The sequence below is a fragment of the Garra rufa genome, chromosome 2 (genome assembly GCF_049309525.1).
Source record: "Garra rufa chromosome 2, GarRuf1.0, whole genome shotgun sequence".
Lineage (NCBI taxonomy): Eukaryota > Metazoa > Chordata > Actinopteri > Cypriniformes > Cyprinidae > Garra > Garra rufa.
In genome coordinates this window covers 48720461-48744191 of record NC_133362.1, presented here as the reverse complement: position 1 = coordinate 48744191, position 23731 = coordinate 48720461, and the positions used below count along the sequence as shown (strand labels likewise).

Genomic DNA, 23731 nt, shown 5'->3' with positions numbered 1-23731 from the left:
ACTTGGTGGATTTTTATCATTGTAGGGTGGTTGTGTACACAAACTGGCAACACACATTAATGTTCAAACAACATGTAAAAATGAGTTTTGCATCTGATAACCCCTTTAAAAACCATAATTCCAACACATTTTCAGCATTTCTCAAAATATGTTTCCATTAAAGTCTTTGTTGTCTATGTGATGGAGTGCCAGAGTATATGTACATCCTCTGGAAGAATTATGCAGGTATTTAATACTACATTTACATACATTCATTTAAAAGGCAGTTTTATCCACCTGTGACCTACAAGTGACCTACAAATGAGGAACACCACAAGCAATTAAGAGCCAACAATACCAGCAGTTGACAATGCCAAGTTTCAAGTGGATTAGTACACAAGCTACGGCAGAAGAGAAAGTGAAGAAAAAGTGTTGTTAGTTCCAGTGGGAGTTCTGAACACTAATATTGGAATTGCAATAGAATGATGTGATTTTGCTGACCACAGAGCAATGTGTTGAGTCACTGCATGCATTTGTGATGACACAGAGAAAAATGCTTGTGTGAGAAAGTGTGAAAACCTTTTCAGATGGAAGCTTGGACAGCATGGCAGGACCTTGAAGAGCAGTGGCATTTACAAGGAGCTGACCGACCTGTTCGGGGTATTATTCATAGACAAACAGCACACGATAATCATGTTTGAAGGTGCCATCATCTGCTTTGCCAGCTGACCTGACCAACACAATGAACTGATCCATTTCAGCTCCTTTAGGCTTGTCGTGCTCAAAGGTATTGCAAATGAACTTAGTAATGGGATGTTCAATTGGACAGGTCTTCATTTTGATGCAGATGTGATGACCCTGGCCTGTCATGATGTGCATCTGAGGGGGTAATAAATGTCAAGCTTATATTGTCCTCTGAGAGTTTCCATTTAAAGGAATGGTTCAGCCAAAATGAAAGATTCTGTCATTAACTCACCCTCAAGTTATTCCAAAGCCATAAGAACCCTAAAAATTCTGGAGATCCGCTCGCTGGTTATGGTGTTCTTGGTTATCATACAGTTCTGGCTATTAAAATCTGACAGGTGAGGGAGATCATCTAACCCATGTTGCCATCTTTGGGAAAAGACATGGAAAAAATATACTGTATATCACATGAGTATTTGAACTTGAATAGATCTTGTAAGTTTCTCCTCTTCTTCTTTAGCGAATGTGTCTTCATTGTCAGTTGCGGTTTTCATTAATGCACAGCTTGCACTGCTAGAGGAACTGACTGCTGCAAAAAGATAGATTACCATCTAGTATTCTTGCAGACTTTCTCAATGTCCGCTATCAGGGTGATGGATTGCTGGCAAAAACACAGGAGAAGTCCCAAGAGAGTGCTTGTAAGGCCTGATGACCTTTTCCATTAATTTAGAATGGCCTTTCTAGAATGTAATAGACTGAAGAAGGGCTCTGTCTTGAATCTTCTGACAGAGGTCTTTGCACTGCTACCTGACAGTTATTAGGCATTTGGGTTTCCTTTCAATAAGGCAAACATGGATAGTAGAGTCTATTTTGTGTAACAGCAGCATCAGAAACTATTTTCTTAAACCGTCTTCAAAAGGCATTTTACATTGGTCTCCCTCATTGTATTGTTGTACCAGCAGATTCTCAGGTTTAGCTGTGGAAATGTACATTTACACATAGCCTACTAAAAACAGTTGTTGAGTGATCCATTTTCTACAGATCCCAGAAAAGTCCTCACTGCTTACGGTCCATGATTGTAAATGATTCATCTCCATTATCTTGGGAGGGTTGAGTTCTATCAGCATCAATCTGATTAACCCTTACCAAAAAAGAAGTATACTTCAAGTTTATTTTATTACTTAAGTAAGGTTCAAATATATTTTAAGTATACTTTATGTAGTAAGTATACAAATATCAGTGTACTACTAGTATATTTTTAAGTGAACTATTTCAGTACTCATTGGGACTAAATTGGACCACTTTCTAGTACATAAAAGTATACTTTTAAGTATACTTTAAGTATAACAGTAGTAAACTTTGAGTACACAACTAGTTTACATCTGTTTTTAGTTTGTACTGCTAGTATACTAAAAGTGAACTTATGTATACTAATAGTTTACTGCTTCAATAAATCCACCCTCCGGGGCTCACTCAACTCTTGTCTTGTTGCTGTTCCCCGCCTGGCCACAAGGTGGTGGAGAACGCGGGCAAGAGCCGGGCCTGAGAACACCAACGAGCAAGAGTTTGTTTACGCCGCCATTTTGCCCCGCTACTCACTTCCGGTTGTTTTTTCCTTTTTTTTTAGGCGCGCTCCTCCCCGTGGACATGGAGGACCTTGTAAAACAGCTCGCTGAGGTTAGCGTCCGTCAGCAGCAATGTTTTGAACTGCTCACCAAACAACTACGGTTACCAGCCGCCCAGAACGTACCTCTGCCGGACCCACGGGTCACCGCTGCCCGGCTACTACCCAAGCTGACCGCATATGATGACATTGAGGCCTACCTTAAGATGTTTGAATCACTCGCTCGCACCGAGGGGTGGGCAAGAGGTACTTGGGCTGCAGCACTGGCACCGTTACTCTCTGGTGAGGCGCAACGGGCGTATTTTTCCTTACCAGCGTCTTCCCAAAACAATTATAATGAGTTAAAAAAAGAGATATTGGGACGACTCGGGCTCTCCGCGACCACAGCCGCCCAATGCTTCCATGAATGGGAGTTTAAAACACGGTTGCCAGTCCGCACCCAGGCCGCTGATCTGATGCGGTTGGCCGAACACTGGCTTCTAGAAGATTCACCCTTCCCAGCTCAAGTCGCCGAACGGGTAGTGGTCGACCGGCTGCTGAGAGCCTTGCCCCGCTCGATGAGGCAGGCCGCCGGCATGCGGGGGCCCAAAACCATCACAGAGGGATCGAAACCGTAGAGCTGGCGGACGCTACCTACCATCGGGAGGCCGGGGAGCGAGCGCAGCCTTTTCCCTGGAGGGTGGTCCAGGAGCGACGGCCGCCGGAAGGCACCCCAAAACCAGTACACAGGCCGACCAGCCCCCGCAACGAGCCCATGCCCACGGACCCACCGTCACCCACCGTCAAGGCTTGGATGGCAGGCTGTGTGGTCCACCAAAAAACTCCCCCAGGAGCGCCGACGACCACCGTGATGGGCCGAGGACGTCACTTCCGGGCTATGCTGGATTCAGGAAGTGCAGTTTCCCTCGTGCGGCCCGACACCCTCGGGCCCCGGCCAGCCTCCAAAGCCGTGATGCCAATTACCTGCGTCCATGGAGATACACGTCAGGTGCCGACTAACCTTCTCACCTTCCATAAGGGTGGACAGACATGGACCATGGAGGTCGGTGTTTTAAAGGACCTGCCGGTCCCTATATTGCTGGGTCGAGACTGGCCGGGACTAGACGCCGCCTTGGCCGCGACCGCACAGCCTGCCCACGCCCGCCGCAAGCCGTGGCCTCAGCCGTCGCGGGGGTCCGGATACCGCTCCTGCCTGATGACATCTGACAGTGGGAGAGAGGGTGAGTCTGCCGCCCAACGCACTAACCTCTACCATGATGTGTTCCAACAGGTCACCGGAGGAGGGGATTTCGGAAAGGCCCAAAAGGAGGACGATCGCCTTAAACACTGCTGGCACCAGGTCCACATCCTGGAGGGCCAGGAGGTTCTGCCAGCTCCTCACCCTCTCCCACACTTCGTTGTGCAGAACGACCTGTTGTACTGCGTCGCGGAGCGACGGGGGGAGGTTAAATGCCTGCTGGTGGTCCCGAAGAGAAAGACTGAGATGGTCCTTGAGCTCGCCCACTCTCACCCTATGGCCGGTCACCTGGGCGCCCAGAATACCATCCAACGGATTCGCGACAGGTTCCACTGGCCGGGACTGGAAGCCCAGGTGAAGAGCTTCTGCCAGGCCTGCCCCGAGTGTCAACGTACGTCGCCTCGAAAGCCTCCCCCCAGCCCGCTGATTCCCTTACCTATCATCGGGGTGCCTTTCGAGCGGATCGGGATGGACATCGTGGAGCCGTTGCCGAGGTCTGGTCGGGGGCACGAGCACATCCTAGTCATCGTCGACTACGCCACCCAGTACCCCAAAGCAGTCCCCCTTCGCCAAGCCACCGCCAAAGCCATCGCCCGTGAGCTGTTCCTGCTCTCCAGCCGGGTAGGCATCCCGTCGGAGATTCTGACCGACCAGGGAACCCCTTTTATGTCCCGGCTAATGTCTGACCTGTGCCGGCTGCTGAAGGTAAAACAAGTCAAAACATCAGTCTACCATCCTCAGACCGACAGGCTCGTCGAGAGGTTGAACCAGACCCTGAAACAAATGCTACGGAGGGTGGCGGCTGAAGATAAGAAGGATTGGGACCTGCTCTTACCTTACGTTCTCTTCGGCATCCAGGAGGTCCCCCAAGCCTCCACCGGGTTCACCCCTTTTGAACTCCTGTTTGGCCGCCAACCCCGTGGTCTTCTCGACGTAGCCCGAGAGGCCTGGGAGCAGCAGCCGGCCGTCTACCGTACCGTCGTTGAACACGTACAGGACATGAGGAACAAAATCGACAGAGTCATGCCGTTAGTCCGGGAACATCTGGTGAGATCCCAACAAGCCCAGCAACGTCACTATAACCGGAAGGCCCAACTGCGGGAGTTCCAGCCTGGAGACAGGGTGATGGTCTTGGTCCCGAATGCAGCCTGCAAGTTCCTCGCACAGTGGCAAGGACCGTACACTGTAGAAGAAAGGGTAGGCCCCGTAAACTACCGGGTGAGACAACCGGGTCGAAGACAACCTCTACAGCTGTACCACATCAACCTGTTGAAAAAGTGGATTGGAGACAGGGACCAAGCCGTCGCCCTGGCCGTCACAGAACCCGTGGTTGTTGACATCAACGCCAACTTGTCCGCCGCCCAAAAGGCCGAGCTGCGGCACCTGGTCAGTCAGTTTCTGGACGTCTTCTCCGACACCCCCGGCCAGACTAATATACTATCCCACGAAATCCGCACTCCTCCCGGCGTCATTGTCCGGCAACGGCCCTATCGAGTCCCCGAGGCCCGCCGGCAAGCTATAGAGGAGGAAATCCAGAAGATGCTCAAGCTGGGGGTAATCGAGTCATCCCGGAGCCCTTGGTCCAGCCCGATAGTCCTGGTCCCAAAGCCGGATGGTACCCTTAGATTCTGCAATGACTACCGGCGCCTGAACGAAGTATCGGACTTCGACAGCTACCCCATGCCCCGGGTGGATGAGCTCCTGGAGCGCCTGGGAAGGGCCCAGTACATCACGACCCTCGACCTCACAAAAGGCTATTGGCAAGTTCCACTCTCCGCTGACGCCAGGCCAAAAACCGCCTTCTCCACTCCGTCAGGCCACTGGCAGTACCGGACCCTTCCCTTCGGCCTGCATGGTGCTCCAGCGACGTTCCAGCGCCTAATGGATGTGGTACTCTGGCCCCATCAGTCCTACGCAGCCGCGTACCTAGATGATGTGGGAGGACCACCTCGAACAGCTGAGAAGGGTGCTGTTCGAGCTTCGTCGGGCTGGACTGACAGCCAACCCCCGCAAATGCCACCTTGCCCTAAATGAAGAAAAGTACCTGGGTTTTACAATTGGAAGAGGACTTGTCAAGCCCCAAGAGAATAAAGTGAAGGCGATCTTGGAAGCCCCAAATCCGCAGAACAAAACCCAGGTTCGGGCCTTCCTGGGGTTGACTGGCTATTACCGTTGTTTTATCCCCAGCTTCTCCTCTATAGCAGCCCCCCTGACGGACCTGACCAGGAAGGGCCAACCCGAGCGAGTTCGCTGGACCCAGGAAGCGGAGCAGGCCTTCCAGCGGATCAAGCAGGCCCTAACGACGGAGCCAGTCCTGCGGGCCCCAGACTTCAGTTGCCCCTTCCTGCTCCAAACGGATGCTTCAGACACGGGATTGGGGGCCGTGCTCTCCCAAGTCCAGGAGGGAGAGGAGCATCCGGTGGTCTACATCAGTCGCAAGCTGACCCGGGCCGAGAGGAACTACGCTGCCGTGGAAAAAGAAGCACTCGCCATCAAGTGGGCAGTCCTGGAGCTAAGGTATTACCTTTTGGGCCGTAAATTCACTCTCTTTACAGACCATGCTCCTCTACAATGGATGGCCCGGGCCAAGGACAAAAACTCCCGGGTCACGAGATGGTTCCTGTCGCTCCAGGACTTCCACTTCGATGTGCGCCACCGGGCCGGTTCCAGCAACACCAATGCCGACGGTCTCTCTCGGTCCTGGGCAGCTTATTCAGGTCTGTCAGCTTACCCACCCCCTGTCTCCCCTTTCTGTTTCCACCTCCAGGACCAGGACGTCGCTTGGGGGGGGGGAGTGTGACGGGCGTCCCGAGGATCTATCAGCGTCGCCCTGGCAACACACGAGCACCAGCTGGAACCACTCACCGCGAGCCAATCGGTCACGGCCACACCGGCTTTATAAACAGACTGCCAGAAACAGAGGATTGAGAATCATCTCCGATGCAGTGTGAGACTTACCTGATCTTTGTGTCATTCTTCCCGCAGACTCGCCGTGACCGCTTGGCTCCCCACTTCCGGGTTGCACGCACCGGGGTTACAGCATGTCTTTTGCACCAACCCCTTCACTGGCCACCATCACTGGGAAGCACACCTATCAGGAGGAAATCACCGCACCCCACGAAGCCGACGACATCACCTCACCACTTACCTGTATTGTTAATTTCTGTTGCACTGCTTCAATAAATCCACCCTCCAGGGCTCACTCAACTCTTGTCTTGTTGTTGCTGTTCCCCGCCCGGCCACAGCAGATATTTCATGTTTGTTCAAAGAATAAAGAAGAGCTCTCAGAATCGTGCATTGTTTTGCAAAGCAACACCATCCTCTGGCTTAACAGCAGTCCTACATGAAGCTATATTATAATATATTCATTGGCAAAACTTTGTCTTTATTAAAAATACGCTATTTTAGAAGACTTTTGCCTGAAGGAGTCCTATCGTAGGGTCCACATAAAGACAGCTGTGTCCAGATTTTATAGCAGATGTATAGTGCTCCAAAAAGGGCAGCTTGTCTGCTATTGTCAGTTTTGTCCTCTATTTTGCGTTCAGAGGTTATTATGGAAGCACTGTAATGCAGTACATTGCTTTTGACAGTTTTTGTTGCTGCAAAATTTCTTCAGCAATATATTTAGTCTTTTCAAAGGTCAGTTTTGGATCACTGATTTCACCTAAATGAGTTGAACCGTTTCCAGAGTTGCTGGACATGAGCTTGATTCTGAGTCTTTCACATATTTAATTTGGCTTGTTCTGATTGAATGTTCAGCTTTGTCTTTTTATGCTGAGCTGCTGTAAGTTTAGCAGCAGCAGTCTTTATGCTGGTTCTCTTAGCCTCAGCTACAGCTTGTGCCGACAATGAATGATACACTATATAGAGGTCTCTCGTGTACTTCATCTTTTGATGGAGATGCACCTTTGTTCCCACATTGGGCCTGTCCTACATCTGTTTGAACATGTTTTCCAGAGATTTAGCATTTGATGAGCTTGTATTATCCATCCATATACAGCCAGCTCCTTTTGAAAATTAAAAAAAAGTGCTGAACTTTTGGCTCATATCAATCCAGCTGGTCAGCATATTTCTCACCCTCAGGGAGCAAAAAGGCACACAAATATAAATTCGTTCATTGAACATCAGCTATTCAAAGGAATTTTCCACATCAGCCTTTTACTTTAATTTCAAAAGCTCATTTATCTTCCTTATGAAAATGCCCAGTCTAGCTGTGCTAGAGCCTATTAGTTTTAACAAGTTTTGTTTGTTCAGCTTGGCGTGAGTCTTATCATCATAAATTCCATTATTTTAAGAATTGTTGACAGTCTTTCTTTTTTGTGTAGTCATATTGGTTATTTTTTAATTTTTTAATTGATTTTTAATATCAACAAGCAGTCCAAAATAATAGTTTTTATTTGAGTATTGTGAGATTAGGCCGCACACACCAGCCCATCCACATTACTGCAGTAAAAGACTGTTTTGTGCCTCTGTCCCCATTTGCTCATTAAACACAGTATGCGCCACAGAGGAGAGCCAAGATAACAAAACTTGTTTTCAATAACATCTACACACAATATAAATGCATTCATGAATAACACAAGTAGATAAGTAACATATATTAATATAAATATTTTAAGGTTCATTCAGAATTAATTGAACCATTAAAGTGTCCATAACAACAACAACAATAAAAGAATGCATGGCGTAATCTGCAAGAATGCAGATATACCTCTTTCCCACATGATATTTGAGATTTTTGCCACTTTTTAAGTAAACATAAATGTGTCAATGCTGTAATTCAAACTAAACTTGTAAATACACATTTCCTGAATATGCATAACATTGTGAATCAATAAAATTATTTAATTAAGTTAAGCAGTCTTCAAGGCAGAAAAACAAGACTTCATTTGGTCGAATACACTTTTTTCAAGCTACTTAGACAATGAGTCTATTGTCACGTGTTCGGTGTGAGGGTTGAGTTTTGCTTACCGGCAGGTACTGCTACATTTTCCTTCAGCGATATCGTCCTCGTCATCCCCCCACACATCTACAGCAGAGAATATTAATGCTATCAGGACAGCACAGCAGCACACCAGCGCAAAGATCACAATGCATTTGTGCTGAGACTGCAAGAAACAAGAGGAAGAAGCAAAAACACTCATTCAGAGCTAGAATTTGTATATAAGCAACTGCTTTGCCTTGGAGAAAGACAATCAAGCCCTGGTTATATGCAGAAAGAAACAATTCAGCTGAAAGTTTAAAGTTTATCTATGCATGTCAGGGGCGGACTGGCCATCGGGAGAACCGAGAACCCGGTGGCCTGGCAGCCAATTTGGCCCGCTGCCCTCCAATTTTTATTATTATTTTTTAATAATATTGTTATTATTGTTTTTGTTGCCTGCTGAATGTACGCAAGTGGTTATTTCGGAATTTCATCATTCAATAATAAAACTCTAATAAATCATGAATCATTTAGTTTTGACTGGCATCGAGTTTCGAAAAATGTTAAATGTAGGCCTTTACTATGTGCAAACAAATTATAATGAGTTGGCTGATGTGTTGATGAAAAAAAGTGACACATACAAGAAAATTAGTTAAAAAACTAAACACACAGGAGAGACAGAGAGATAAAAAAAAAAAAAAAACTAAAAAGGAAAATGGAAGTTCAAGAGTTAACCTTTAATTATTTTACCCAGTCGATTTAAACTTTTTTATGTGATGATGGCCATATAAAAAATATTGTTGTCTGTGGTTTCAAAATTTGGTGTGAGTGTGTGGGATGGCCTGAATAAGTGTGAGATTTCCCGGCCTGAAATTTTGTCCCAGTCCGCCCCTGATGCATGTGCAAATTTAAAAGAGTGCATAGTGTCCAAATTTACCTGCTGTTGTGCAGTTACAGTGAAAACAAGAATTATTGGTTCACTCGTTATCAGCTTCAAATCATTTTTATTGTCAACATCACAAAACAGCACATTTGCAATGGTGAGTGAAATTCTTGAGTGTGCTCCAGACAGCGCAGAATACAATTTACATACAATACATAGATGACACTGCACAATATACAATTAGATATACACAAAATACATAGTATACAATTAGACATACTTTACAGTTGGGGGGGGGGGGGGGTGTCAATGCTGTTTCATGCATGTTAAGTTATTTACACTGTTAAACAGTTGGATTCTCATGCTAAACATGGCCAATTTGGACGTATAACAGAGTATTTCTGTACCCAATACCCACTTCCAGGTTTCTTACAAGTTTCGGAAAGATTTTTTCAATCATGGCTCTTCATGACGTCTTGAAGGGTGGAACTCCTTGTATGGGCATTTCTCCCGCACACACATTGACCAGAGCGAGAGCGAGAGCACGCCCATCAACGTGCTTCATTCGGCTGCACTGCTGCATAGGACTCACTCAGGAAGAATGTCTCTAAAGAAGTGTGGTTTTGGTTGTAAGGCAAAGATAACATTGCTCAGCTTCCCAAAGAACCCAGCGTTACGTGAACAGTGGATGCAGTTTGATTTTTCCAGTGCAGAAACTGAGATTTGCAAGTGTGTTTGTTGGTGAACGTTTTATAAACAAACTAGAGAATGTTTTCTGAGAGAATCTTAAAGCTGTTTTTTCTTTTTTTGTAAATATTCTAAAACTAAAGCCTTTTTGGAGATATGCAGGACGCAGTACTACTCTATAGGTACCCAAGATTAACATGAGATTGGGTGAAACTGTGTGTGTTATGCCCCCTTTATGCAGAGCTTTGCGGCTGCCAGTGGTGCCGTTTCCAAACCAGGCAGTGATGCAGTCTCTACAGTGCAGGAGTAGAATGATCTGAGGATGTTGGCGCTCATTCCAAACTTCCTCAGCCATCTCAAAAAGAAGAGCTGCAGATTTCTTCACTTGTGAAGCAGTTTACCCGCTCCACAAGTGTCTCTTCAATGGTGATGGGGGAGTATTCTCTGTCTCCTGAAATCCACCACCAGCTCCTTGTTCTTGTCGATGTTAAGTTAGAAGTGGTTCTCCTCACACAAATTTGTCAGAGTGCGCACTGCCTTATTATTGTCAGTGATCAGTGATTGTATCATTAGTAAATATGGCGATGCCATTGGATCTGTGTGTAGCTGCATAGAAGCGTGTGATATTCCAGATCTGGGGAGCAAAAGGATCTAATAGACTTCATCTTAAATGTTTTAATTTGTGTTCTGAAGATGAAAGAAGGTCTTACAGGTTTGGAACGACATGACGGCGAGTAATTAATGAAAGAATTGTACTTTTTGGGTGAACTAACCCTTTAAAGTAATAGTTTGCCCAGAAATGAACATTTGCTGTGCATTTACTCTCTCTCTCTGGTCATGCAAGATGTAGCTGATGTTCTTTCTTCAGTTGAACAAAAGATAATTTTTAGCTGAACTCATGGTCCTTGGTAAATCCTAAAATGCAGCTCAACGGGTGACTTCACTTTGTGAGTCAAAAAACATAAGCAACACAAAATTAATACCCATGGTGGGACAGAAATCTTGTGCTCCAGACTCTTGTTTTCCTGGTCATAATGTTATAATGTGTTGTCTGTATCTGCCTTTGACCTTACAAAGTGGTGGCATCTGTGCAATTACCAAGGACCACGAGTTCCCCATCTTAAGTGTTCTACTAAAGAAAAAAGTAGCCTACATCTTGGTTAGCCTGAGGGACAGCAAATGTTAATTTTTGGTTCTTTTTCGGTGTCTGACTTGTACATATTAAATTGTCACAAGGACGGACTGAGATGAGCGGATCCATTCGCAGCATTTATTAGATAAAACAAAACAAAACAAACACACAGGGGCAGGCAGAAATCGTAATCAAAACACAGGCAGAAAGGTCGGGGCTGGCAGCGAGAATCAAACACAGGAGGGAGTCCAGGAATCAAACACGGGAAAACAAACATGGGAAGAAATGCTCAGAAATGCAGCCAGGGCAATACAAGACTTCGCCAAGAGCTAGGTGTGAGAGTGGTTTATATGCAGTCCTAGAAATGAGGTGCAGGTGTGAGCGGTAATCAGTGCAGTGAGAAACAAGGAGCAGGTGAATGCAGTGATTAGTGCAGTGGCTTGTGGGGAATGAAGTCCATGATGTGTAGTGCAAGAGTTTATGATGACAGGACGACTCAATTCGTGACAGAGCCCCCCCCCCCAAGGAGCGGCTTCCAGACGCTCTAACCACATAATGAAACCGGAGGGTGGTGGAGCGGAGGCGGAACAGGGGGAGGGATGGAGGGCCAGGTCCATGTGGGGGTAATGGAGCTATGGACTGAGGCGGGACCGGTGGAGGGAGAAGCCATGGTGGAGGAAGGGTTGGCTCCTCCATGGGGCCGACTGACGGAGGTGGAGCCGGTGGAGCCCGAGGCAGAACCGGAGAGTCGATGGTCCTGGGCGACACAGAGGATCCAGAGGGCCAAGGCGGAACCCAAGGCTCTGGCGACCAAGGCGGAGATGGAGGTCCGGAGGTACACGGCGGAGCCGGAGCGACAGAGGACCGAGGCTGTGCCCGCGGGAGGGAGGAGGTCCACAGAGCCGGCAGGACGGAGTGACGAGGCGCAGCCGGAGGAGTAGAGGCGAAGGTGGGGCGACGACCGACCAGGGCGGAGCCGGAGGGACGATGGAGCCCGGAGGAGCTGGTGGACCGACGGCCGACAGCGGAGACGAGGGAGCAGAGAGCCGGGGTGGAGCCACAGGGTCGGAGGGCCGAGGCGGAGTCCAGGACTCTGAGGCTGGAGGCGATGGTGAGGGATCCTCCAGCCAGGACACCGATGGAGACTGGCAGACCCACGGCAACTCCTCTGCACCGAAGGTGGGTTGAAGGTGAGCCGAGGGACTGTCAGGAGACAGAGGTGGTGGGACTGGAGCAGTAGGGAGGGTGGGTGGGAAATTAGACAGTCCATACATGGCCTCCGTGGCCAGAACAGGGCAGACAGGAATCTCAGGAAGGCTGGGCGGAACCAGCATAGGCTCTGGACGACTGGACGGAACCAGCGGAGGCTCTGGAAGGCTGGGCGGAACCAGCGGAGGCTCTGGGAGGCTGGGCGGAACCAGCGGAGGCTCTGGGAGGCTGGGCGGAACCAGCGGAGGCTCTGGAAGGCTGGGCGGAACCAGCGTAGGCTCTGGGAGGCCGGGCGGAACCAACAGAGACTCTGGGAGGCCGGGCGGAATCAGCGGAGACTCTGGGAGGCCGGGCGGAACCAGCGGAGACTCTGGGAGGCCGGGCGGCACCAGCGGAGACTCTGGGAGGCCGGGCGGCACCAGCGGAGACTCTGGGAGGCCGGGCGGCACCAGCGGAGACCCTGGGAGGCCGGGCGGAACCAGCGGAGACTCTGGGAGGCCGGGCGGAACCAACGGAGACTCTGGGAGGCCTGGCGGCACCAGCGGAGACTCTGGGAGGCCGGGCGGCTCCAGCAGAGACTCTGGACGGCCGGGCGGAACCAGCGGAGACTCTGGGAGGCCGGGCGGCACCAGCGGAGACCCTGGGAGGCCGGGCGGAACCAGCGGAGACTCTGGGAGGCCGGGCAGCACCAGCGGAGACTCTGGGAGGCCGGGCGGCACCAGCGGAGACTCTGGACGGCCGGGCGGAACCAGCGGAGACTCTGGGAGGCTGGACGGAGCCATCTTGGCCGGGGAATCAGGCTTGGCGGCCATCTTGGCCGGGAACTCAGGAACGGCGGCCATCTTGGCCGGGGACTCAGGAACATCGGCGGCCATCGTGTGTGCAGACTCTGGCGTGGCAGCCATCTTGCGTAGTGGCTCTGAGCTGGAGTTTACTGTGGGAACATTGTTGTCCTCTTCTTTGATTCCCACAGTAAAAGGAGAGCCACTCATTTGCAGAGCAATGTCAATGTAAATTTGTAAAGTCCAGTTAGGTGCAAACATGGGCATGAGTGAAGCCAATGGCTCTAAGAGTCCTCCACGGAAGAAAATCATCAGGCAAGCCTCATCCACAGTAGACTGATTTGCCAATTCAATAAAGTCCATTGCATACTCCTCAACAGACCGCTCACCTTGTTTGAGACGCATGATCTGTACTGTTGAATTCGTGCTGGAACTGGATGACACCATACTAGCTGCTGGATCCTTGTAGTGGCGAAGTCTTCTGTCACAAGGACGGACTGAGACGAGCGGATCCATTCGCAGCATTTATTAGATAAGACAAAACAAAACAAACACACAGGGGCAGGCAGAAATCGTAGTCAAAACACAGGCAGAAAGGTCGGGGCTGGCAGCGAGAATCAAACACGGGAGGGAGTCCAGGAATCAAACATGGGAAAACAAACACGGGAAGAAACGCTCAGAAATGCAGCCGGGGCAATACAAGACTTCGCCAAGAGCTAGGTGTGAGAGTGGTTTATATGCAGTCCTAGAAATGATGTGCAGGTGTGAGCGGTAATCAGTGCAGTGAGAAACAAGGAGCAGGTGAATGCAGTGATTAGTGCAGTGGCTTGTGGGGGAATGAAGTCCATGATGTGTAGTGCAAGAGTTTATGATTACAGGACGACTCAATTCGTGACATAAATATTCCTAATAACTAATAACCACCATTGTTTGTTTTTGTGAGTCATGAGGCAAAGGCAACGGAAAAGGCAAAAAAAAAAAGACCAAACAAAAAAAATCATACAATTTATTGCTTGTGAGGTTTACACTGGAAGTGTAAACCTCATACAAAACAGTGTTTTTTGAAAATAAAATATTTCCAGTAGTTTTGTATGAGGGGTATGGTTAGGGTAAGAGAATAGAAAATACTACAGAGTCCCCATAAATAACATATAACCTTACCATGTGTGTGTGGGAGGGTGTAAAAGCCCAGCAGTACAGTTTTCATGTAACATGCAAGGAGACTAAAATTCAAATGAGGATATGAGCAACAAGCAAAACTGCAACTAATTTGACAGCTAGTGATCATTATGCATTTTCATTACATTAACTCTTTAATTCTATGGGACTTGCAATATATTTTTCTCATCATATGTTTGTCAACAGTACATTTTCATTAAAGTTGGTGCTAATCAGTGCTTGTTTAATTCAAATACACAATTGTCAACTATTATGATCATTTTATTGAAATGAACTAGAAAACTAATGTAAGATATGTAATCAGGGCTTATAAACTATTGGGAATCATATTTGTTTCAAGTGCTTTTTATTTATTGTTAAAGGTGGTGGAGGAGAGGAAGGATGCACGGTCCTCCAACATAAATTTCATTTAGGGTCTCCAAATGTCTAGAACCAGCCCTATACTGGTAATGCCCATGATTTGTGGGATGTAGCCAAATATTCCATTTCGACATGGTCAGAGTTTCAGACCAGCCTCTTACCAGCTATGTTAAGATAAACTGCACAAGAGAATTTGTAATTGAATTCAAGGAGAAAAAAAAAGCATTAGAGATTTGGCGTATATGTATCATCCCCTCCATAGGTGTTGGAACCCAGGTAACATTAGTCCTTATCAGTTAATGGTTTCTCTGATGGATCGCCAGTGGAAAGGAAATGTAAATGCAGGATCTTGTTTGATGCTTCTTTTTTCTAAAAACCTCTAGACTTTGTGTAGTTTTCAAAAGAAGAGTTACAAGGTTGGGAAGAAGGACCATTGCGCTTGGCAAATATACAAATCCTGGAATGGACAGAGATGAAAGTTGATGTAAATAACCCTAACTGGGTAGTGCCTGTTTTAATCATGTCCGAAAAAATGCCTGTTTTACAGTAACACTGGATTCAAATATGTTCTTGAGTGGCTTACACATTAATGGAACAACTAACACCTACTGTTTCAGACCTCATGAGAAACAAAGATGTGTAAAAATCATGTGTAACTATAAACAATAAAAAGCTATTAAGCCACCAGATCTATAGGATTATTAGTGATCAACAGTGTGGAGTATAGTGCTGAGATCTAACACTATTACAGTTTTTTACAGACGCTAGGACACATTTCTCAATACTCAGGTCACTTTTGACACAGTGAGCACAACAGAAGTCTATGTGGGCTAAACTGAGGCTCAATTATCATTGTTTTGGCACAAAATGCATTCAATGACTACATCTCTCAAATTTCATGAACTCTCTTCAAAATGACACTTTTTAAATGCACTGAAAACAGTTCTCTGCATAAGACACAACAATCTGACATAAAGTCACATGCTTGCCATTTCAAAACACTGCTATTCAAAATGACACTGCATGAGCTAATTGGCCAATTACATGTGCCACCTGGCCAAACACCTCAATGGTTAATTGTGAACACTTCAATCAGGATGTAAGCACTATAAAAAGACCACGGGTGAGAATTTTTTTTTTTTAACTGTAATATATTTTTTCTGAAATTTTATTTTTCAGTTTACTGTTTTTTGTAAGAATATTTTTGTTCAGTCCCATGTAAATATTGAAAGGACCGATTCACTGGCCCGAAAACGAAGTTCCAGCGATCTGGATGAAGGTTTACTACATGTTCGGTCTTTTACAGCGCTTCAAGATTTGCGTTTCAATTTTAGTCTTGCTCCGTTCTAATCTGACTCCAATTTTAAGTGATCATTAAATTTAGACTGTATTTCCAATCAAAAGGTTATCACAAATATCGATTATGAATTAACTACTTGATTATTCTAGACATTCCATATTTTCAGTTATTCGTTCGTTGGAGGACCTAATGTCTATAACAAAAGTCTCCTCACAATTTACTAGTCATATTGATTTCAGGACATATCAGAATAGCCAAATATAACATTTTATTTGTCAGGTAAAATCTATCATGCCAATTACACAATTAAACAATGAGAACCCAATTCAGTTTCAATTTAGATAAATACATAACCTCAATGACTCAAAGATGTATCTAAGAGTGGGAAAGACATACCTGACTACCAGAGAGACACACTGCAGCATGAGAGAGACCTGGAGGTTTAGCTCCAGAGACCCTCGCATACATACAGTGTGGGGGTTTTGGCTACAAAAATCCCCAAGTTGTGTTTCATCACTTGCCTTATATACCAGACCAGAACAAACAAATATTCCAATCAGTTGTAAAAATACAAAGACCTTTTGGTCTTTCAGGAGTTCTCGCAACCCCAGGTTCGCACCTGGTTGGAGGTTCCCATCTGCTCCTAAAGGGGAAACACACCCAATAGCAGCAAACCCAATTCTATGGAAGTTTCCAATCTTTCTTACAGTATATGTGACTGCTATGAAATTGAGACCATTTTACCAATCGCACAGAGACCATTAAAATGATTCCAAACATGAAGGGGAAAAAACAATACATTCACAAGATATAACATGAGTATCATGTGCATCTTCCACATGTGACTTTAAGCAAAAGCTTTTAGGGAGAAAGGTGTGAGTGTGAGAGTGAGAGGCGGGGAATTCAAAGTAGCATGGTGGGGTGTTTGGGCTTCTTTGAAGATCCCTTAGGTTTATTGTTTTGTTGCATGCCATCTGTTCGTACTGTATTTTACAGTTTTTTACAGACGCTAGGACACATTTCTCAATACTTAGGTCACTTTTGCAAAACTCTTCACACAGTGAGCACAACAGAAGTCTATGTGGGCTAAACTGAGGATCAATTATCATTGTTTTGGCACAAAATGCATTTAATGACTACATCTCTCAAATTTCATGAATTCTTTTCTCACTCAGACACAACAACTGACAAAAATCTTTGTACGCACAGGACATTTTGCACATGCTTACATACTGTTTTCAAAACTGTTAAACTTATGTTCAAAACAATAACATAATACAAAACTGAATAAGACAGCAAAATTCAACAGCAATATTTTATTGAAACGTATTTCAAATCTAAAAATGCGAGTAGATTAGCATTACTATTGTATCTGTATCAGTGGATGGTGTGTATACAAATTCTTGTATTTTGGAATTACTTAGTGCAAAAAAATTTAAATAAATAAACAACATAAAATATTGATGAATTCTGCATCATGTCTGATTCATCCCAGTAACATATATTGTAGTTATAAACAATATATATTGCAATTATAAACAGATGTTTCCTTGTTTTACACAAGAAAACACTGTGTAATGCTACATGTTGTTAGTGTTTTTTAGGTCATTGTTTTGTGGGTGACAAAGTGTGTTTGTCGGCTGTCAACCTTTGCTAGTGTTCTGGAAGAATGAGTTTATTTGAGACCTGAATAAAGTGTTTTGGTAGTTGTAGTGCATTTTGAATGTGAAATGAACTGCTTTGCCAAGCTGAAAGTCGGTTAGGAGAATTGTGTGAAGAGTTTTGCAAAAGTGACCTAAGTATTGAGAAATGTGTCCTAGCGTCTGTAAAAAACTGTAATTCCATGAGCAGATAATTTCACTCCTTACAGCCATGAGGAGATAATTTCACTCCTTACAATATATCTGCTGTGCATATGTTGCACTGACTTGTTTACTGTAGTGAAAAAAAAAAAAAAAATGTTGCAACAAGATGTGTGTGTATCTGCATATTTCTGTGCATGTGAGCAATCTGATACATATTTTAGTATTATGGCAAAGCATACTAAAGATGGGGGTGCTTTTCATTATGCCCAAGAGTGTGTAGTTGGTTAGGCAAAAATCTGGTAATATGAATGAAGTGTGTGCCATTTCATGCAAAAGTTTGATTTTGATAATGCTATGTGTAGTTTCGGTTGCAGTGCTTCATTTTACAGGATATATGAGGTATTTTGCCGTTTGGGTGTGTGGTTTTGTGAATTGTGTTAAGTATTTTGATAAAACCAGACTAGTTTGAAAAATTGTGTGTTAGCAATTGGAAAAAACTGTACTTAGTGCAAAAAAATAAAAATAAATAAACAACATAAAATATTGACGAATTCTGCATCATGTCTGATTCATTCCAGTAACATATATTGCAGTTATAAACAATATATATTGCAATTATAAACAGAGATGTGTCCTTGTTTTACACAAGAAAACACTGTGTAATGCTACATGTTGTTAGTGTTTTTTAGCTCATTGTTTTGTGGGTGAAAAAGTGTGTTTGTCGGCTGTCAACCTTTGCTAGTGCTCTGGAAGAATGAGTTTATTTGAGACCTGAATAAAGTGTTTTGGTAGTTGTAGTGCATTTTGAATGTGAAATGAACTGCTTTGCCAAGCTGAAAGTCGGTTAGGAGAATTGTGTGAAGAGTTTTGCAAAAGTGACCTAAGTATTGAGAAATGTGTCCTAGCGTCTGTAAAAAACTGTAAGTACAGAGAGCCCAGATTCAACAGCTACTAATAAATAATTTACCCCTTTAACACAGCAGCCTCTGTGCTGTGAGCAGCTCTAAATAACAAGTGTAAAAGATCCTCACAGGCATTACAGATAAAGTGAAGTCGCCGGGTGTAGCACTGTGCTAATGGTACTAAACAGAACTTTTTATATTTCTATAACCTCAATCTGAGAAAAAAAAAAAGTTCCTGCAGCTTTGACCGCATGCTGATAAATACTAAGAGAATCTTTTAGCTTTTATTAGAGATTCATAGCTAGTCTCTCTTCCACATGTGTTCATTTTTTCTACAGACTTGCCTAGGAGCTTTATACTATAGCATGGCTGAGGCTGAGATTCAGGATGTGAGTGGGAAAAAAATCATTCATAATGTTCAAGGTGTAGAATTAAATTACAGCCTTTATCTCCTCTGTGCCTTAATAATAGAAGATAATAGGCAAGCTACATAAGCCTTTGCAAATCACAATTATTTTTCTCTTTTACTATTGATTGATTGATCGAATTTGATGTTGAATCAGAGTCAAAAATACACCTGATGCTTTGTGACGTTTTAGCATGAGAAACTAAACTTATTCACCTAAAGTGTGTGTGTGTGTACCTGGTATTCATCACGTTATGGGGACTAAATGTCCCCACAAGGATAGGAATACCAGTAGATTTTGACCTTGTGGGGACATTTCTCAGGTCCCCATGAGGAAACAGGCTTATAAATCATGCACAATGAGTTTTTTTGAGGAAGTAAAAGTGTGCACAATCTCCTGTGAGGGCTAGGTTTAGGTATAGGGTAGGTGCAGGGCGATAGAAAATACGGTTTGTACAGTATAAAAACCATTACGCCTATGGAATGTCCCCATAAAACATGTAAACCCAACATGTGTGTGTGTGTGTGTGTGTGTGTGTGTGAGTGAGTGAGTGAGTGAGTGAGTGAGTGTGTGTGTGTGTGTGTGTGTGTGTGTGTGTGTGTGTGTGTGTGTGTGTGTGTGTGTGTGTGATTGTGTGTGTGTGTGTGTGTGTGAGTGAGTGAGTGAGTGAGTGAGTGAGTGAGTGTGTGTGTGTGTGTGTGTGTGTGTGTGTGTGTGTGTGTGTGTGTGTGTGTGTGTGTGTGTGTGTGTGTGTGTGTGTGATTGTGTGTGTGTGTGTGTGTGTGTGTGTGTGTGTGTGTGTGTGTGTGTGTGTGTGTGTGATTGTGTGTGATTGTGTGTGTGTGTGTGTGTGTGTGTGTGTGTGTGTGTGTGTGTGTGTGTGTGTGTGTGTGAGTGTGTTTGGCCCACATTATGAAGGTTAGGCTTGTGTTCTCATAATATCGTTTGTACTCAGGTTTAGGTCTGTGTACCTACATTATGAGGACAATTCTAAACTACTGTCCCAATGATGGACATATTAACATAGTAAGATTTAAATAATAATAATAATAATAATAATAAAATAAAAATGCAAAATGTTTTTTGTGAGGCTTATGTTTAGAGTTAGGTTACAGAAAAAAATAAAATATCATTAACTCGTCACAAATTCAAGTAACAATGCTTGGATGATAAAATATAAAACGATTTTCTCTTTATTTCTGACATATGTGCTCTGTAGGTTAAGCATGTTTATACTAAATAATGAATACAGCCAGAGGGTCATATGTTTCATTGAGGAACAAGCTTGGTAGGAGGAGACCGTCTGCCTCACAGCAGGCTATTGACTGTAGGCTGGAAGCTTGTGATCAATAAGTCAATTAAAGCTGCATTAGGCCAGACATGGGATCCAGTGCTTGAGCTAAACTTCACTGCAAGGCCACAAACTCCAGAGCACACATCACGAAATCACCACTGTGGAGCACAATGTGCAGAATGTCACAGCTGTCATGAGAGGAAATTGTGTACAGATTTTGCTCTATGGTCTTCTACTACTAATAAAAATGTATAATCCAAACATTTGCGTGCATCACAGTTTAATGTGTTTAGCTTGTTTTAGAAAAACAGTAGAAAAAAATATAAACATTTAATATCAGTAATTAATTAAGAATCAGGAGCATTCTTTCCCTTTAGCATATTTTCAGAGCTTCTTGGTGTTCATGTAGTGACACGCTGCTGCACTGCTCATGCAGAACAGCCTCAAGGTCTTTAAGAGATGACGTGGAGTCAGAATGCTTTGACCTCCTCCTAGTGCTCATAAAGCCACTCATGCATCTAAACAGTGTGTTTGAATGCATTATCATCCTTGAACAGGACAGCATTACGAGCAACCCCATTTTCACTTCCAAAGTGTCCAATACTGCCGCATGTCCAAGAGCTCTGTTGCTATACAGCATTTGTTTAACGACGCAGCCAGTAAGCCTAACGCTAAACCAAACTACAACAATGTAAAACATGGAACAGGCAGATGAACCTATGTAGGTGCTTTCAGTTGTTTGTATATTTTTTTTCCAGAAATTTAGAATAAATTTTAGTATGAAAGTTTTTAGTGAATTCAGTTCTGCTGTAAAGCAGCTCTAAAAGAGGACAATAGTAAACATTTCAGTTTACATTAATTGATCATTGATTTAGTAATGTCATCATCCAGTTCAGTTCTCTTAGGGTGCTTTTTCATCTGTGGTTCGGTTCATTTGGTCCAGAACAAGGTCAACAAATGATTAGTCCAAAAAGGCGCAGTACTTTTTGCGATTGGGTTTGTTCGAGTTGTCGATGTTCTCAACACAAATGAACTGCTCCAGTCTTCGAAGAGGTGGTCTTTGTACGCTTCATTGGTCCGCTTTTGGTGCGCACCGGAGTGCGATTGCTACATTCACACCTGCCCAAACGAACCGCACCAAGAGGGAAAACGAACCCTGCTGAAAAAAAACAGCTAATACCAGCCTAGGCTGGTTGGCTGGTCTTAGCTGGTTTAGCTGGAAGTGGCTGGTCTCCCAGGCTGGTCAGGCTGGTTTTAGCTGGTGGTTTCCCAGCCTGATCAGCTGAGACCAGCCTGGCCAGGCTGGAAAAGTGGACAAAACCCCTCTAAAACCAGCCTGCCTTCCAGCTATGACCAGCTAAAAGCAGCCAACCAGCCTAGGCTGGTTTTAGCTATTTTTTTCACCAGGGAACTCTAGTGCGATTCAACCGAACTAAATGAGGCAGGTGTGAAAACACACTTAGTAGGCTTGTTTGAGATGCGCCTCGTCTCGCCTGAAATTTAGACTAGAGTAGGCAGCTGCAGTGAGGGGAGGAGTAAAATAAGCACAGTCAAGACGGACAGTTCTGACCTTTGAAGTGGAACAGATAACTATGAGATCAAAGGTGGATATCGCTTTATTCACACTCATGCACTGTGTTGCTAATAAATATGATATGATTGCAGTTCTGTTGCTTTTATATGAAAATAAATCTGATGAATAAGACACTCAGAGTACTTGCTATTTAATTCCATGAAAAGTGTGTTTATCATCAATTTTTACTTAGATTTTTATAGAAATATGACAACAATCACATATCTCACACAGAGCTCGCACTGTCAAATTGTTTGGGAATATGCATGCATAATTTAAATACATAATCACAGGAAATCAGATAAAAAATATAACATTTTAAAAGTCAAGATTTTTTTTACAGTGCTTTTTAGAAGAAAATGCAACATCACAGTTGTCTGAACCAATGAGCATGAAGCTGTGTCGTCAGCCAGTCATTTCCCATCATGCTTTTGGTCAGCGTTTTTTACCACACATCAGCATGACATCAGAGCAAGTCGGACGTAACTCGGACACTTTTCTAACTGGCATGCATCTCGCGGTGATTACCGGTGATCGGTTCTGTGCAGATTTTGCTCATCTCAAACGAGCCTACCCAGTGAGCAATAGTCGTCATTTCACCGTCTGGGTTGACTGTAAACCCGATACGGCTATGTGTAACCCACTTCCAGCCCAAATAACCTTGAATTTGGTTGCATGCCATTTTTGGCAATATGACTAGTTAGATGTATGATATTCCATCCTGTAAGCAAACTCAGCAGCGTTTACAAGGTTTTATGTTTTTTTTTTTTTTTAAATTTTTTAATTGATGACTAGTCTAATATTGGGATATGTGTAGACGTCTTTTAAATTTTCACTGACAGCCCAAATACAAACTTGTTTTAGCCTAGACGTCTGGGCTGTGGTTTCACAGCTAATAGACGTCTTTTAGACTAAAAATTGCTTGCTGGGTAGTGTCTTTGCACAAAAGTCCATTATTTTGCCAAATATTAAGTGTCCCAAACTACGCAAGCCAAAGGTAACAGTGGCAAAGAACCAAAACTCCATTGGTGACTAAAATCATCTGGGAGAAACCAGGCTCAGTTGGGGGGCCAGTTTTTTCTGTCTAGACGAGACCAGCATGGTGTGGTTTTATTCCAGGCTGCAAAACATGTCAGATTGTGGCTTGGCATCACTTAGAACACCCATCCAGTTTATTCCACTTGAAGATTGACTACATCACAGGATTTGTGCCAATGGCCACCTCGTTGACGAGGTCTTTACAGGGAATCTGTCACTAGGCCTCATCTAGTTATCATGCACACTGCTGACATCTAGGGCTGTTGTGTTTAACTCTAGATGGTGATCCACAATCATTCAGATTACTGTAGTCTACTACAACCCCTGGCAAAAAATATGGAATCACTACACTTAGAAGATGTTCAAGAAATAAACCAATCACAGATACTGCACAAAACAATTTTTGTTTAATTATTCAAGATTCTGGTTATGTGAAACATACGTACCTCAAACAAATAAAATTAAAATAGTTGAATTAACGGAAAATTATTTTCCATATCAAGTAGAGGAAAAAATAGAATCATTCAATGTTGAGGGGAAAAAATGGAATCAGCTTGTAATTTGTATTTCTGAAACAAATATCTAAACATGTCTAAAAGGCTAATTAGCCAGCGGTTAAAAGAGAGTGCTTACAGACCTTAACAAGCTGTTGAACTTTGGTAATTGTAAGGAAACATGTCCCCAACAAGAAAGCTGTCAGTTAAAATGATGGAAAGGATTATAAAACGCGTT

The 23731-nt window shown here is 44.3% G+C and overlaps 1 protein-coding gene across 1 annotated transcript in view; it reads right to left on the bottom strand.

Moving 5' to 3' along the window:
• The window catches only part of LOC141326518 (inactive phospholipase D5-like), a 65877-nt gene that overhangs the window by 22892 nt on the left and 19254 nt on the right, over positions 1 to 23731 (bottom strand). Inside the window, exon 2 of the mRNA XM_073835260.1 lies at positions 8496 to 8632. Coding sequence (XP_073691361.1) covers positions 8496 to 8632 — 137 coding nt within the window. The remainder of the gene's footprint in view (positions 1 to 8495; positions 8633 to 23731) is intronic.